This window comes from Dryas octopetala, chromosome 1 (assembly GCF_963921425.1).
Source record: "Dryas octopetala chromosome 1, drDryOcto1.1, whole genome shotgun sequence".
Taxonomy (NCBI): domain Eukaryota; kingdom Viridiplantae; phylum Streptophyta; class Magnoliopsida; order Rosales; family Rosaceae; genus Dryas; species Dryas octopetala.
In genome coordinates, this window is record NC_141366.1 from 21,311,735 (window position 1) to 21,327,393 (window position 15,659).

General features: G+C 35.3%; 1 protein-coding gene across 2 annotated transcripts; it reads right to left on the reverse strand.

The window, feature by feature from the left end:
- Positions 1 to 4,046: 4,046 nt before the first annotated feature.
- Positions 4,047 to 8,001, reverse strand: SWI3B (switch subunit 3). Of its 2 annotated transcripts, none has more exons than XM_086251876.1 (6): positions 7,861 to 8,001; positions 6,125 to 6,789; positions 5,422 to 5,784; positions 5,041 to 5,179; positions 4,709 to 4,839; positions 4,047 to 4,601 (listed from the first exon to the last, which is right to left on the reverse strand). In XM_086251876.1, exons 2-6 carry the CDS (start codon positions 6,725 to 6,727, stop codon positions 4,419 to 4,421), a joined length of 1,419 nt encoding a protein of 472 aa, XP_086108002.1. In that variant the 5' UTR covers positions 6,728 to 6,789; positions 7,861 to 8,001; the 3' UTR covers positions 4,047 to 4,418. The 2 variants fall into 2 exon arrangements, with proteins under 2 accessions (XP_086108002.1, XP_086107997.1); XM_086251871.1 differs by having other exon boundaries at positions 5,422 to 5,832.
- Between the last annotated feature and the right edge of the window lie 7,658 nt (positions 8,002 to 15,659).

A 15,659-nucleotide genomic window follows, 5' to 3' on the forward strand; every position in this document is an offset into this window, starting at 1 on the left:
AATAATATCTTCAGCCATACTCAAGTGGCTATCACCTGACAATCCCACTGTTCCTGACAGACTAACTTGAGATAGGACTGCTAGGGATATCCACCACCCCAAAGTCACATTGGCATTTAATGCAAGCTTGCTAGGTAGTTGTGCATAGCACTATTTCAAACTGGTGACGTGGCCTCATCTCCATCGCTCATCAACATGTAGGTAAATATATTATTTACCTCTTCCTTGCCTATAAAAATGCACTTATAGCCACAAGGAAGGGGTTCACAAAAACCCTCCTAAACAAACACACACCCCTTGAGAGAATAACTCAGAAGATCTTACCTTATTCTTCCTTATTCTCCCAAGTTCATACCTTATTCTTGCTTAACTACCTCTACTTACTCATTACTGACTTAATCATCGAAGCGTATTTGGCTGGTATCATACTGGTGCTACTTCCTTTGATTCTTGTTCATGCAGGTCATATTTGTCTAAGTTCATCAGCAAGCCAGTTCATCACCAACCATCCATGTTCACCCTTTACGAACTAGGGCAGAATCAGCATCCACATCATCCATTTGAAGTTATTGCATCATCTTACAGATTTTTGCATCAACATAAAGACACCCCACAATTTTTTTCTCTTAAATCTCACACTTAAATTTTCTTTAAATAGAAAAATTTATCCTTATGTGAATTGACCATCAAAGAAAAAGTTATTATTTTTTATCTAATTTATCTACATATCCCACCAGCTATACCTTCATAAACTCCTCACCATGTTCAACCTCTTACTCTCAAACTCCTATTTTGAAGCTTAGTGAGCCCTAACAAGATTTATGGCTCACATTGATCCATACAATCTACCTTACATGAATGGAGAGTTAAATCGTCTCTTGGGAACCTCCACTTGAGGCATGAGTTAAAAGTTTTTATTTTGTCGAAGCTTTTGCTTACTTGGGGGTTGTTGGTCACAATTTTGTTCATCATACCAATACATAAAAAGTTTGGATTGATCAGTAAGTTATTGCCAAACTTTTAACAGCACATTCGATCACACACTATTGAAGATTTGTAAAAGAGTTTGATGGTTGTCCATTGGACAGTGCTTAGTAAAAAAAATTCAATTCGTTTATAAAGGTATACTAATGTCGTATGGAAATTAAATTGAAATGATAACTTCATTTTCTATTTTTGATAACCGAGAGTGTCCTAAATCAACTTTCGTGCACCAGATTAATTTTTTGGGCAACTGATTTTTCAATATAAAACCTCCCAATAGTACTCCCAAACCACTCCAAAGTCATTATGGTATATCATCAATCTATGAAATAATTCAAAAACAAAAAAAATACAAGATTTGCAACTTAAAATTAAAACCTATATATTTGAATTTGAAATTATTTAGAAGTTCAAAGGTCAATGTAGGGTGAGAGTTGCTGATATGGTGGAACGAAAGACTTGCTTCAACGGCGACGTTCGTCGACTTTAGTGGCGATGGTCAACTTCGATGGGGGTATTTTGAGAATGTGAAGTAGGTGTAGTAAGAAAATGTTATTAATTATAATAAGTGTGGGCTAACGTTGTTGTCAGCTTGTGGGGTTTGAAAAGAAAATTGTGGAATTTATTTAGAAGCCCCCTCTTAAATCCACTAGCAAAGCTCTAAATGCATTCCCAAAAAATCAATTCCGCGTGAACTAAAGGCCTAAATGCATTACTACCCAGGTGTACTTGTCCATGTTTTTTCTTTTTTGACATCAAATACTTGTCTCTGTTATAGAACCATACTAAATTTAGCCCATTCTCTACTATTTTCAAACAAAACATACTTTTCAATAAATTCAAGGAAAACTATCAACCATGGCGCTTTTGCATGAGCCATTTTTAAATATGTCACTTTTTGAAGAATCTTATACAGAACGGCGCTTTGGACATGTACAAAGTCAAGTGCCCTTCACTTAAACCTTTTTTCTCCCTCTTTTTCTTTCTATGTCGATGATTTGTCGATAAATAGTTTATAATTCGAATAAGTACTTTGCTATAACAATGTAAATGAAAAATTGTCAATATTAGTTGATAATTTGTTGAAAATGGTCGATAATTGCATATAAATCATAAATGGTTGATAATTGTCGATAATTATTATAAATTATCAAAAATTAAATAATAAATTGTTGATATTTTAATATTTCATTTGTATTATTTTATCTTCATATCTCTCCTTTTTCTTTTTCTTTTTTCATATTTCTGCAACCCAAAAAAATTATTTGGCAAGTTGTAGAATTTGGATGAGTTTTCCAATTTTTTAAAGTGAACTGTTGTAAATTCGCTATTTTTCTTAGATGTTAGTGATAGAATTAGACATAGCTCATTGATAATGGATTCAAGATCAGGTAGAGGTTCAAGATCTACCCTTGTAGACCGTCCAAGGGCTACAAGCCTACAACCATATGAATTATGTAAATGGAAACCCAATTACACAAAAGGAGACCATTAAATTTATCAATGACCATATAATTTAGTATTTATGGTGCGTTTGGATGAAGTAGTTTGAAATTACTAAGGAATTCACAAATGACGGAATTTAAAACGATGTGATTTAAAATTCTAGAATATGTAAATTCCCTTGTTTGTATAACATGTAAACATAATGAAGTTTAAATACAGAATTTATAGTAATTTTAATTTTTGATGCATCAATTCAAAAGAGTGATGGTGATGGTGGCAACAATAAAAATGATGTTTATGGTGAGTTGACCATATTGGTAGGGGTGATGGCCCACAAGCGGTGGGAGAAATAGTGGCGGCTAAAATTGGGGTGTTAGCGGTGGCGGTGGCGGTGGTGGTGGTGGTGGTGTCGGCAATGGCGGTGATGGTGGTGGCAGTGGTGATGGTGATGGTGATGGTGATGGTGATGGTGATGGTGATGGTGATGGCGGCGGTGATGGTGATGGTGATGGTGGTGATGGTGGTGATAGTGGTGATGGTGATGGTAATGGTGGTGGTGGCGGCGGCGGTGGTGGCGGTCTCGGTGTTGGTGGTGGTGGTGGCGACGGCGGCGGTGGTGTTAGTGGTGGTTGCATATGCGGCAGTGGTGGTAGTGTCGACATAGTCGACAAGACTTATTTTTCTTTTGTAAAAATTGAAATTTTGAAAATAATACCAATTTAGGTGGAATTTAAAGTTGGAATTTACAGCCTTTAAATCCCAAGTTTTTTTCCACATAGAATTTACAAAATTCTGTATTTATTGACCCAAACAAAGAAATTAGAGCATGTAATTTTTTAAATGCTGAGTTTTGTTTAAATTCCGAGTTTTTTTTCCTCCATCCAAACACACCATTAGCCTCTATTTATCGGAAAATGTTGTAAACTCAAATATCGTGGACGAAAGTTGATTAATAAAAAATTGAATTCGTCATTTGAATTGTGTAAATGGAAACCCAAACGAATGACATCCATTGAATTTGTACAAATGGAAACCCATATAAATGGAAAACTTTTTAAATGACATCCATTGAATTATGTAACATGAAGTCATGAAGGATAGATAAGAGAGAGAATAGTTCTGAAGAGATAGGAAAGGAGAGAGAGGAGAGAATATCTGCACAGATAATAGAGAAGACAGACATGAGGGAGAAATTTTTTTTAAATGGAGGCCATGTTCAGGAACAAAGCGTTGTTTGTAAGAGTTTTCAAAAAGTGACGTTTGTGAAAACTGATTATGCAAAGGTGCTAGGTTTGATAGTTTTCCTAAATTCAATTATGGCCATTTTGAATTGAGCCAAGCAATTTTGTTCCCATTCTTGCCAAAACAGCAAGGAAAATGGCATAGATTTAAGCCAGTAGCCTTCCGACAGGACTAGGAACTTCTCAATAATTGCATGCACAAGTCGATTCAGTTGAAGTGAGTGACAATTTAGGAACTACTCTATTTCAAGAATCAGACCCACAAAATCAAAGGAATTAAGAACACCCAAATCACACAACAACTACCCTTCTCTACCAAGCTCACATTGCACATGCAAACCCACAACCCTCATCTTGGAAGCCTGGGAAAATCAATGAATGAGAAAACCATTTTTTTCCATGAATGTTAGTCAATTCGGAAACCAATAACCTAACTGTACCCTTGAAGTCAAACCATGTTGATCACCATGCCCATCCCACAACAATCTTCTCTACGAGGAATTTCTCCAAAACCCCATTAGCCTCAAGCTATGGTGGGCCTCAGTTAGCTAATGGCTCCCCTTCTGGCCTCTGAAACCTCTCTGCCACGACACACTCTCAATTTTGGGGCTTTGGGAACTTGAGAAGCATTAAGTAAGGGCAGTTTTGTTTCCTCTCCAACTCTTCTGTTCTTGTTTTCTTTCTCTGCTTTTTTAGGAGGGAGAAAAAGAGGAGGCCAGATGAATATAATACATGAATCATGGAAAATCAATCTGTTTTTACATTCTCTTCCATCCCTTCTCCAGTTTTTGGTGCTGAACCTTTATGAATTAAAAGGGTTAGCTGATCAACAAAAAGCATGCTTTTCATTTGCTCCAGTTGTTGCCGTTCTTTCTCCATCTGCAAATCTAATGCCTCAAAACGAACAATCTTCTCTTGAATCTCTTTCATCTGAAAAACTTTTAATGGTTAGCAAATAGTTTACAACTTCATATGAGCACACTAAAATAGTTTACAACTTCGTATGGCACATACTAATAACTCAGAATTTCACACACCTGTTCCTCCATGATCCCAGAAATTGCTCTCTCCACATCCATCCCTTCCTTCTCAAGCTGTGAATTTGCATCTACAAATACGCCTCCCAGTGCATCTAGGTTGGCATCCCCATTCAGTGCAGCATCAGCTTCTGCATAAGAAAAAACCATTATTCTACTTAGTGTTCTATGGTCACAAAATTGTCTCTGTAGAAAGTAAAGTATAGGATTGTCCTCTCAGTTCCAGTAAATTGCATTGCAAAAGTTTGGGAAATCCCATGACCAGTTCAGGTCCATATGCAGTACATTAATTGAGCTATATGCTTGAGCAGAGTGATTAAAAAGAAGCATACCATGCTGTCTCGCATTCCAAGCCTGAGATCCAAGACTCATTCTACTCGTTTCATAATCCGCCTCACAAAGGGTTGCTACAGCAGCACAAGCAGCAGCTTTTGCAACCTCTACCCCTGCCAAGGCTGACAGAAAGGCAGTCTGAAAGGAAAGGAAAAGGGTACAAAAACCAATAAAAACCTGAATCAAGGAACAGTTGTGGGGAGAAGAAAAGAAAGGGATGGGAGGTAGCCTATCACTGGTTATGGAACAAATTTACACTAGAAATGGAGAATTCACAAATAAAATAAATTAAAGAAAAATAAAAAGAAAATCAACACCTTCTCATTTCACTTGTCATTGGCTACAACAAAGTCAAGTGAACTTATTTGCAGTAGTATTACCTGAGCCATAATTGGGTTGCTTGCATCTGCAAGAGGTGTGAGACGCATTCTTTTACTTAGGGATGGTGTAATGTTGCTCTCCAATCCAAATTCAGCATCACCATGGTCCTTCACTGGACTACTATAATTGTAATCAAAATTCCCTGAATCCAAATCAGCAATAAATTCCTCCCCAAAAGGAATCTTAATGAAATGAGTGACACATTCCTTCTCACTTCTACCAACATGTTGTGCAACCTTCCTCCAATCATCACCATAATGCATAAGGGTTTCTAAAAGATGCAAAGTATCTTTATCTGCCCAATCACTCCTCATCTCTTCATTGATCTCCATCCGCCTGAAGTCTGAAGAAGTAGCACCAATCTGATAGTTTCCACGAACGTAGCACCGTGAACAAAGAGTCATGTCATACTGGTCCCCACAAGGATTGAAAAAATCAGTTGCAGGAACCACAGTAAGATAAATGATATGCATGGCATGCAATGCAACTTCCCACAACAGCAATGTAAAATGTCACACATGACTTAGACAAATGGGGAGTGACCAAGTTTATTTATGCATTAAATATGGGGACAATATGACATATTAAGGGATTGCAAAGAGAAGTACGACAAAATTGTGGCTTCAGTCAGTCTGTATTTTAAGAAAAATCGAGTTACTCAATTCAATTCCTAATAATTATGATATCAAAAGAATAGCAGACCTTTTCGGAAACAAAGCAGGCAATGCTACAAAAAGACTTGCAACCATGGCACACTCTCTTCTTGGGGCTCTCCTTGTTGGGGGTGGAAGAGTCCTTGGGACCACCTGTGGGGGCTTCGGCGGCACCCTGAGAGGCAGCCTTGCTCTCCTTGTCCTCCCATCTGAGGGGCTTGTTGAGCACAGAGGGGGAGTAATTGATCAAACCCCAGGCCTCAAGAAAATCAAAAACCCTGCGAATGGAGCCAACATCACCAACAAGAGTCTTGCGGGCGTCGGTGAAGGTGAGCTTTTGGGAAGGGTTGACCCTATAGTGCTTGATAAGGTTGTTGCGGTAGTACTTGTAAACCCTAGGGTTTTTGGAAGGTGAGTGACAATCGAAGAACTCCGGGAGGAATCGAACCTCACATTGGTGGATATGGTCCCACGAAAACCACCTGGAATAGCTAGGGATGTGGATGGTATCCACGTCAGAGTTGGGAGGTGGCTGAGGAGGGCGTGGAGTGGCAGTGGCTGTAGTCTCATGCTTGGTGGAGATTGGAGGAGTGAGTGCGTGCTTGTTTGGAGTGTCAGATGAGAAGTCTTGGACTGCTGATTTGGTTGCCATGAGGTTCTAGCCTTCTGGAATCTGAGGCTTAAGATTTGCCGCCACCCATTCAAAAAATGGATCTGGAAAAGCTTAAAGTCATTTCTTATTGTCCATTAATTGTTGGCAAAATACAGATACCAAACTTGATAGAATATTTTTATATTGCCAAAGTCCATATAAAAAAAAAAAAAGAATTTATAGAGCTGACACAATTACTTGAAGAAAGAAAATATAAGATTGAAAAAAATCAAATCAAATTTAAGAAAAGACTTCCAATTTCTTCAATACAGACCTTTCTTTTTCAATGAAATCAAAACATAATTTTCAACCTTCAGAATCTGGACAAGTGAGCGAGGAGCAAATAGAAACTGACAAGATTGAGTTCCCATGGAAAATAGAGAATAGAAAATCAAAAGGTAAATAGAAAATTAAGAAGGAAACTCTTCACTTCATATATGTTGGTTTCCTTTGATCTGTGGCAGGACATTGAATATAGATCAACTTTCAACCGGGGGGCACTAGAAACGAACTGACAACAAGAAACCCCCGTTTTCGTTTTAACCATTCAAACCTTCACCGACCAAACACAGCATGGAAAAAAAGGCATATTTCCCATGCACATTGCAAAACCCCATTAAATATTCAAAAAACCCAATAACCATTATATACAAAAACGCAGAGGAGTGCCATAGTCACCCCAAAAAATATTAAGGGAAGCGCTATCGGCACTCCCACAATGTCATAGTTTCATTTTATCTATCCAATTATCAAATTTTACCCTCATATGCAATGTTTTTTTTTTTTTTTTAAAGGGAATGTTTTTTATTCTTTAATTAAAAGAGCATATCCTCATATAGTTCAAATGTCAAATTATGAATCATCCATTCAATTGCCAAATTTTCAGACGAAAGCTTCCTTATATCTTCTAATTAATTTCGTGTTTTTTAACGTTTTTAAAACGTAATTATATACTATGATTTAAGGTTAAGCAATATATATGTAAATTGGTATCTAAATACTAATTTTAGGATTGAGATCAATTTGACATTTAGATGAAAATAAGTATAGGAAAAATAGAAAGCCCTAATCTCTGAGAAAATTAAGAGGTCTAAATCCTTAAATGGAAAATTTGATGAGATATAAGAACTTACAGTTGAATAAATGAGAAATTAGGCGTCGATATGGCTAATGAGAAGAGCCGATGCCTTGAGAGTGAAAACGATGAGATGGAAATGAGCTGAGAGAGGCTGTGCACTCACTGTCACTATCTGGGAGAGAAACGTGATCAGGGAGGGAGAGGATGAAGAGGGGCATGGGTCGTAAAATTCAGAAAGTAATAAGGGTATTATCGCCATGTCAAAAATTCATTAGTGGGATGTCTATTTGCAAATTGCAACCATGTTTCTATTTTCGCATTTTACCCTAACTAATTTTAGTTAATAATCCATAACACTCTTTTGATCTAATAATCTTCTCTTATCCGACATGGTGCTTTATTTCAGGGTGCAGATTTTTTTAAAACTTTTTTTCTAGCTTAGCATTAGGGTGTAATTACATTATGATTTAATTTATCTAATTGGATTGCACTATTATTCATTCACTGTTAAACAATAACAATAATTTTCACTGTCAATTAATTATATGTTGTGATTGACTAATACCAAGTCATAAATTAGGGTGTACGTGACTTTATAAGATTGTACTTCTAGGGGTAGGCATCAACTCGTCCGACCCGCGGCTTCGACCGCACCGCCGACCGTTTAGCTTCAAGCCAACCCACCCCAATAAAGGCGACTCGGGTGGCGAGTTCCGTCCTCTACCGCTCGCGCGAAGCCGAGCCGTGAGAGAGAGTGATAGGCGAGAGAGAGAGTTGCAGATGAGAGAGAGAGAGTTGCAGTGAGAGAGAGAGTTGCAGGCGAGGGTGAGAGTTGCAGGAGGTTTGAACTTAGGGAAACCTCTCCCTTCTCTCTTCTCTCCTCTTTTCTCCTCAGTCTTCTCTTTCTCTTTCTCGGCCAAGCCGTTTCTGACTGCTTCCGACCTGTCCTCGACAAAGACCCGAGCCAACTCTCACCGACCCGTTTAGTCGAAGATGGGTTGGGCTGCAAGCCGACCCACCCGCCCGATGCCCCAGGCCCATGTACTTCTATGTTTAATCGTATTTTACTATTTTTCAATAATATGTACAAAAAGGCAAAAGACATTTGTATAAATATTATTTCTATGCAATTTTTTAATTGTCATTGAATAACAATAAGACTTTTTATTACAAATCATCCTCAACTTTCACTTAAATATTAATTTTGTTCTTAAAGTGCATTTTCACTCAATATGGTCCTCCATCTTTACATCAATGTTGTCCTTCCGTTATATTCCATCCGAATTCAGTAAAAAATTGTCATGTGCAGTGCACGTGACCCTTTTTCAGGGGCAAAATAGTTTTCACATGTCTTATTACCACCCAAAAAGACCTTATAATTTTTTTGTCATCCTTTAATTCCAAGTTTACTCTTAAAAAGATTTAAAAAAATAATTAAAAAAGACAAAAAAATTCATCCCCAACCCGAGTCTTCATACACCCTCTCTTAGTGTGTTAAGACATTTTTACCCCTTAAAAAAAGTTTTGTGTAGCGCACGTTACCATTTTTTATGGCAATTAAAATAGAATTGAACGGAAAGACAATATATATTGATGTACGGTGGTAACTATGGAGGACTTCATTGAATGAAAATGCACTTTAAAGACCAAATTAATATTTTGGTCAAAATTGCGGGACTATTTGTGATAAAAAAAAACCTAACAACAATGTTTCAAATTAAATATAAAAAATGACAATGTCATGTTAACAATACATTTTCTGATTTGGACCTTAAGAAAAAGAGTTCTTTATTAATAAGCCACAACATACAATATTTTTTTGTTATAAACCCAAACTTCTAATCTATTTTTTTTTAAGTCACAAAAAATATTTCTAAGCCAAAATTCAAGAAAAATCAAGTATGAAGCATTTATATTTAAACTCAAGCATACCCAAGTAAGGTATTCAAACATACCCAAGTTTTAGTTAAATTAATTTTGGCTTATTAGCACAAATACCCTTTGAAAATAACTTTCATTCTCACATTGCCCCTTTAAAGTTTAATCTTCTGACTTTGCCCCTCGAATTTTACAAACCCTTTTAATAAGTCATATTTCGTCAAGTTCGTCAATGACTCTGTCAAATTTTTTAACGTCAATGACGTAAGTGACACGTCAGATTTTTTTAACGAGGCCATTAAAAGACTTGACGAAATATATGGTTTGTAAAGTTCGGGGGACAAAGTAAGAAGATTAAAGTTTAAATAGGAAAAGTGAGAATAAAAGGTACTTTCAAGAGGTATTTGCACGAATAAGCCATTAATTTTTCAATTCTTTTGAGAGCTTAGGTTTTATGGTATGATCTTTAGAACCCTAAATATGAAGTCATAAAACCTAACTCTAAATGTTTAAACCTTAAAACAATTGTTAAAAAGGGTTTAAACTCTAAATGTAACATTAAGTTGTAAGTTGTAAGTTGATCTCATTCTTAAAAGGGTTTATTATTTTAGGGTATAAAATTATCGATTGAGACTCGTTTCTTTGCTAATTTAAGTTTGAACTCTTGTTCTTCGGTTAGATTTTTGAATTCTACTTTCGAGTTTTGGACACCCAAAACTTGAGAGTTAAAACTTAAACTATAACTTCGAAAGATGATTATGGGATAAAAAATATATGACAAAAAGTGATAATACAAAAACCGGCCCATGTTCGTTTTTAAATAAAGAACGAATGTCTGCTCCGAGAAAAATTAGTCTATTTATTTAGAACCAAAATTGTTGACTTTGCCCCATTAAAAAAAAATCCAACTTTACCCTTAAAAAAAAACAAAAAAGCATATATTTTTTTTCTTTATAAAGAAGTATTCAGCTTGACCTACATATACCAAGGAGGAGCCACCTATATATGGACACCATCTCTAAAAGGTATGATGGTAATTTTCACACCGAGGAAGCGTTCATATGCAGTCTCTACACGAAAGTGCTCATGGATACATTCTCTCAACCAATTAAGGACTTAAATTTTAGTGTCGATGAAATTTTGATGGTCTTAATATACGGAAATTGTGATGGAAATTTAGAAAAAATATTGATATTGGTTAAAGTTAGACCAAAATTGTGGATATTGTTAGAAAAATTAATAAGGAAATTTTGAATGAAACTGTAATAGATGTTTATTTAATCAATTATCTACTCATTTAACCAAAAAATTTGAAGAAATTTGATTATATAGTGGATTTAATGTGATTATAAGATGAATATTACGTGTATTGGCAGACACTATTAATTAAAAATAATTCACTAATTATTTAATTTTGATTGAATACACGTCAATTGTATTCATATTACAATTGTTTTCGCTTTATATATTGCATAGAATTACATGAGTTACCACGAACTTGGATCATCTCCTAACCTAAGCTTTTTTCAATTTGTCAAACCTTTTGATATCTATTTGGCCCATATTTTGACATCGGCCGAAAAATCAACCGAAATGAAAATAAGAGGATCAACATCAGTCGGATTACCATTGGGTTGTGATGTGAGTGACACCAATTTGATTTGGTGAAGGTGGCTGGGAGAACTCAGAATTTCAGCCATATATATATGGGCTTTTGAGTGAGTATTTAAATTAGAAATAAAAGAAAGACTAATACTTAGAGATGGAAAAGGTGGTCTGCTACGTTGAGATGTTTGTGAATGTGGCTGGGTGTTTTTCTGAGCATTAACAGCCAAACACATAGCTAATTAATTGTCTTATATGTGAATATGAGTGTGAATAGGGTTGGAGTCCTAGACTATGTTTGTTACGTTGGACTGTGTTGGATTAGATTATTCTTATGAATTATGCTAAACTGTGTTGGACTGAAGTAAGCTGAACTAAGTGATATCCTATATTTGGTATTGTGTCGGACGAAGAAGGATAATTAAAAGAACATTATTCTATATTGGTGCATAATCGAACTGAGCTATAAAGGGAGAAAAAAGATAAGAACAAAACCCACACACAAAAAAATCCATAAATTAAAGAAAATAATAACATAAAAAAAAAAAAAAAAAAAAAAAAAAACAGGAAAAAGAACCCGCTGAAAAATTCAATATATCAGTCCCGAAAAAACCCAATAGATCAATTCAAGGCTACCAAATACTCAATGTTCTAATCTTTGGAGTACAATTCCAAATGGTCCAAACCATATATTTGGCTTGCCTCGTTAGAATAGATGGGTTCTTATTTTCTTTTCTTTCTTTCCTTTACAACTTTTGTTTTTTGTTTTCCATGTCAAGAAAATAACTCACTTGTCTCTATAATAGGGACATATGATATCACAGAGAGAGAGAGAGAGAAAAAAAAAAAAAAAAAAGAGAGAGAGAGAGAGAGAGTGTGTGTGAAAGAAAAAGAGAGAGCCGGAGGTGGATGTCAGGTGGTATCCGGGGTATAGGTAAGTTCTTCTCTCATGTCAATGATTGAATTGGTGCCTGCCAAGTTCTTAGTTGTCTTGTTCCATGGTTATCTTGCCCACTAAAATTAACCGTTGCTTGCATGATCAGATATTTTCTTTCCCTCATCAATCCCAAATAACCCAGTACATCAATTCAAGCCAATCTGGTCCACAGATAAAGAGAATGAGAAAAAAAAAAAAAAAAAAAAGAGAAGGAAGAGCGGAAGGAGAGAGAGAGAAGAGAAAGGATTGGGCATGTTGGTCTCCTCTCATGGGTTCGACTGAGAAAGCTGAGATCGGCACCGTGTTGTAGAAGAACACGGTCTTATTTAGCATGGCACTTCAACATCGTGTTGTAGAAGAACATCTAAGCCCTGCTTTTAGTAAAACCAGTGCTATGCAATGTTAAAGGAAAGAAAATAAGTCAAATGATATGGTTTAGAGTAATTGTAGGATCAAGAGTAATTATACGAATTGAGTAAGGATCCCCTACCAGTTTTTTGGTACCCGTTTGGTACCAGGCTAAAATCTTAGCCATTGAACTCATTTTCTCTCCTTACTCTTTCTCTCTCTACTCTGAGTTCAATGGCTAAGATTTTAGCCTGGTACCAAACGGGTACCAAAAAACTGGTAGGGGATCTGCGCTCGAATTAGCTCCCAATTTACTTAGAATAGCCCCAGACTTGTGTACCTAACAATGCTGAAGTGTTTTGACTTCGGTAATATTTCATTTTCCACGTATCATCTTTAGACATTTTCATTCCTTAGTAAGTTAGTATGTCTAATTTCGTCTACTTTTTAAGACACATGTAAATTCAATTTCCATGTCTATCTAGTGCCTTATTTTTTTAGGCAAAATAACACAAATAAGCTTTGTGGTTTGGATCATATTTCAACGCTACTCATGTGATTTCAACGCTACTCATGTGGTTTCAATTCTTTAAAAAAATACTGGAGATATGGGTTATATTTCATTTATAATTAAAAAGTTAAAAAGCATATTTTATTTTTTTATTTTCCAATTTTTACATTTTTAAGTGATTTTATTCCTAGAAATTTTACAAACATAAAATTACGCATATACCCTGACACCATTAGTCCAATTGGACCGAATTCTCAATTTAGGCTAAAACTAATAACTAATTACTACAATTGGAGTGATTTTCAATTTGGACTAAGATTGATCACTGACTTGGACCACAAGGGTATTACTACAAAAAAAGAAAAAGAAATTGAATCCACAACTCACAAGAGTAACATGTGACCCAAACTTCAGGAATTATACAGCCTTATTTTACATGCCTTCCCATCCTAGACATTATTTAATATTAGGAATATACTATTTTCCTCAACGTTTTTTTTTTCTAATTTTTCTTTTTCAATTTACATTGTATTCATACATTGGATTCTAAAAAAATAATAAAATGCTAAGAAATAAAAAGTTAAACTAGTCAAGTAAATTGACGCACACGTAAGTTGGCAACATGAATTGGGAAAAATAGTTGGGACAAATAGCATTTTCCTTATTTATATAAGCCTAGAGTTAGTTTCTTATATTAATTTCTAACCCGATTTGATGATTTTATTTCTTTCTTATGCCCCGAAACAATATTTTCACACATTTATGATCATTTACCTAATCATAGTCATATTTTCTGTTTTTAATTTTGGTTTTACATACATGGGCAGATAATATCTTCCACATGCAAGTACAAGCAAACAGAACAAATAACAAACCGACACCAGAAACAAAGCAAAGACAAAACCCCAAAACAAACCGAAGAAACCCTAGAATTTTGTTATGTTTGCTTGTACCTGTCGTTTTGATTAATGAAGTGCTTCTTTAACCGGCCAAAAAAAGTCTTCCACATGCATGTCGATTTCGTTTATGAACTTGCAATAATCAAAGACAATATATATATATATATATAATTGAAGAAGTTTTATTTCATCATTTCTTATTCATAGGAACCAATTTGAAGTATTAGAATAAAAAAAAATTGAAGTTTGATGAAGTTTGAAAAATCTGAAAATTTTTTAGCAAAAATTAGTAATTTCAGGTACTCTACTTTAGGGCCAATTATCTTGAGTTTTAGAACTCCGATTTGAATGATTTTTAGATGGTTGTAAAGAGGAGATGCATAGCTTTAAAACAACTATATGTTTGCTAAATTTGGCTAAGATTTGATAGGGTAAAAGGTGAGACAAATTTAAGATAACAAATCTAGATCTTTATTGAACAAGTAAAACAATTAGTGGACTAAAACAGAACTTAAAAAAAGATTGTGCACCAAAATTGAACTAAGTATAAGTAGACATTCCACATTTTTATACCATAATTTCATATCACTTTATGTGGCAACTTACATGGCATTCATGCATTGGACACTAAAAAATAGAAACAAAAATCTCAAAAGAAAAAGAAAAACTTTGTCCAGTAAAATAATGACACGTAAGATGATATAAAAATATGGTATAAGAATGTGGTAAATATAGCATTATAAGTAGACCAAATTTGTAATTATCTCTTATATATATATATATATACATGCATGTAAGTAATATACAATACCCAAAACAATAGCTAGTTATGATGTAGAACAAATGGCAGAACGGTTCATGCAACAACTCGACCGCCAGAAGCCCAAGAAAAGAAACAAGCTTCAGCCCGGCCCAGTGTCAGAATGGGCCCATGATATACCGATTCGAAGGGAACGACGAGACAAATTCAAGCCATCGCCAAAGGCGATGACCGAGTGCCTATTTTGGCCAAATTCCTTCGTTTAGGGCTTCAAATAAGCAATTTAGTGTTTTTGAATAAATTTCCTAAATTGCACTTTATTTCCATTTTTATTTCCGTTTTGAATTTCGAACGTCTAGGGTTCTGAACGTATTTAAACAACCTTTTGGCTGTTTGTAAGTTTCAGTTTTATTATTTTCAATCAGAAAATCTTGAGATTTCTCTCATTTCTCTGGTGGATTCCAGATTCTTTCTTAGGGATTAACGCTGGTTTTCCCTAATATATCTTAATTGCGTGTTACGCTGCGTCAAGTTATAATCGAGAGTTTTACCTCAAATCCTTTTCAGGATTTTTGAGAGCTTCAATAGGAGCTTCAGGTGTCTTCGTGAGCCGACACTTCTCCTTGGAAAATTTATTTTGCAAGACTGAAATTAAAGAGTAGGAAAAGAAGGCTCTTAATTAAGATATATGTAGTGCTTGGAGTGGGAAGCATGTATAGAAGTGAAGCTGAGGAAGCTGTCTCGGCAATAAATGAAAATGGGGATGGCTTCTTTTGATTGTTTTAAATTAACTTTTTACTATGGGTAATGATAGGTTTACGGTTTACCATGTCTTGGTACTATCTAGTATATCATCTCTCTAATAGAGATGAGATCCATCAATACAAGTGGGATACATCTCTATTAAAGAGATGAT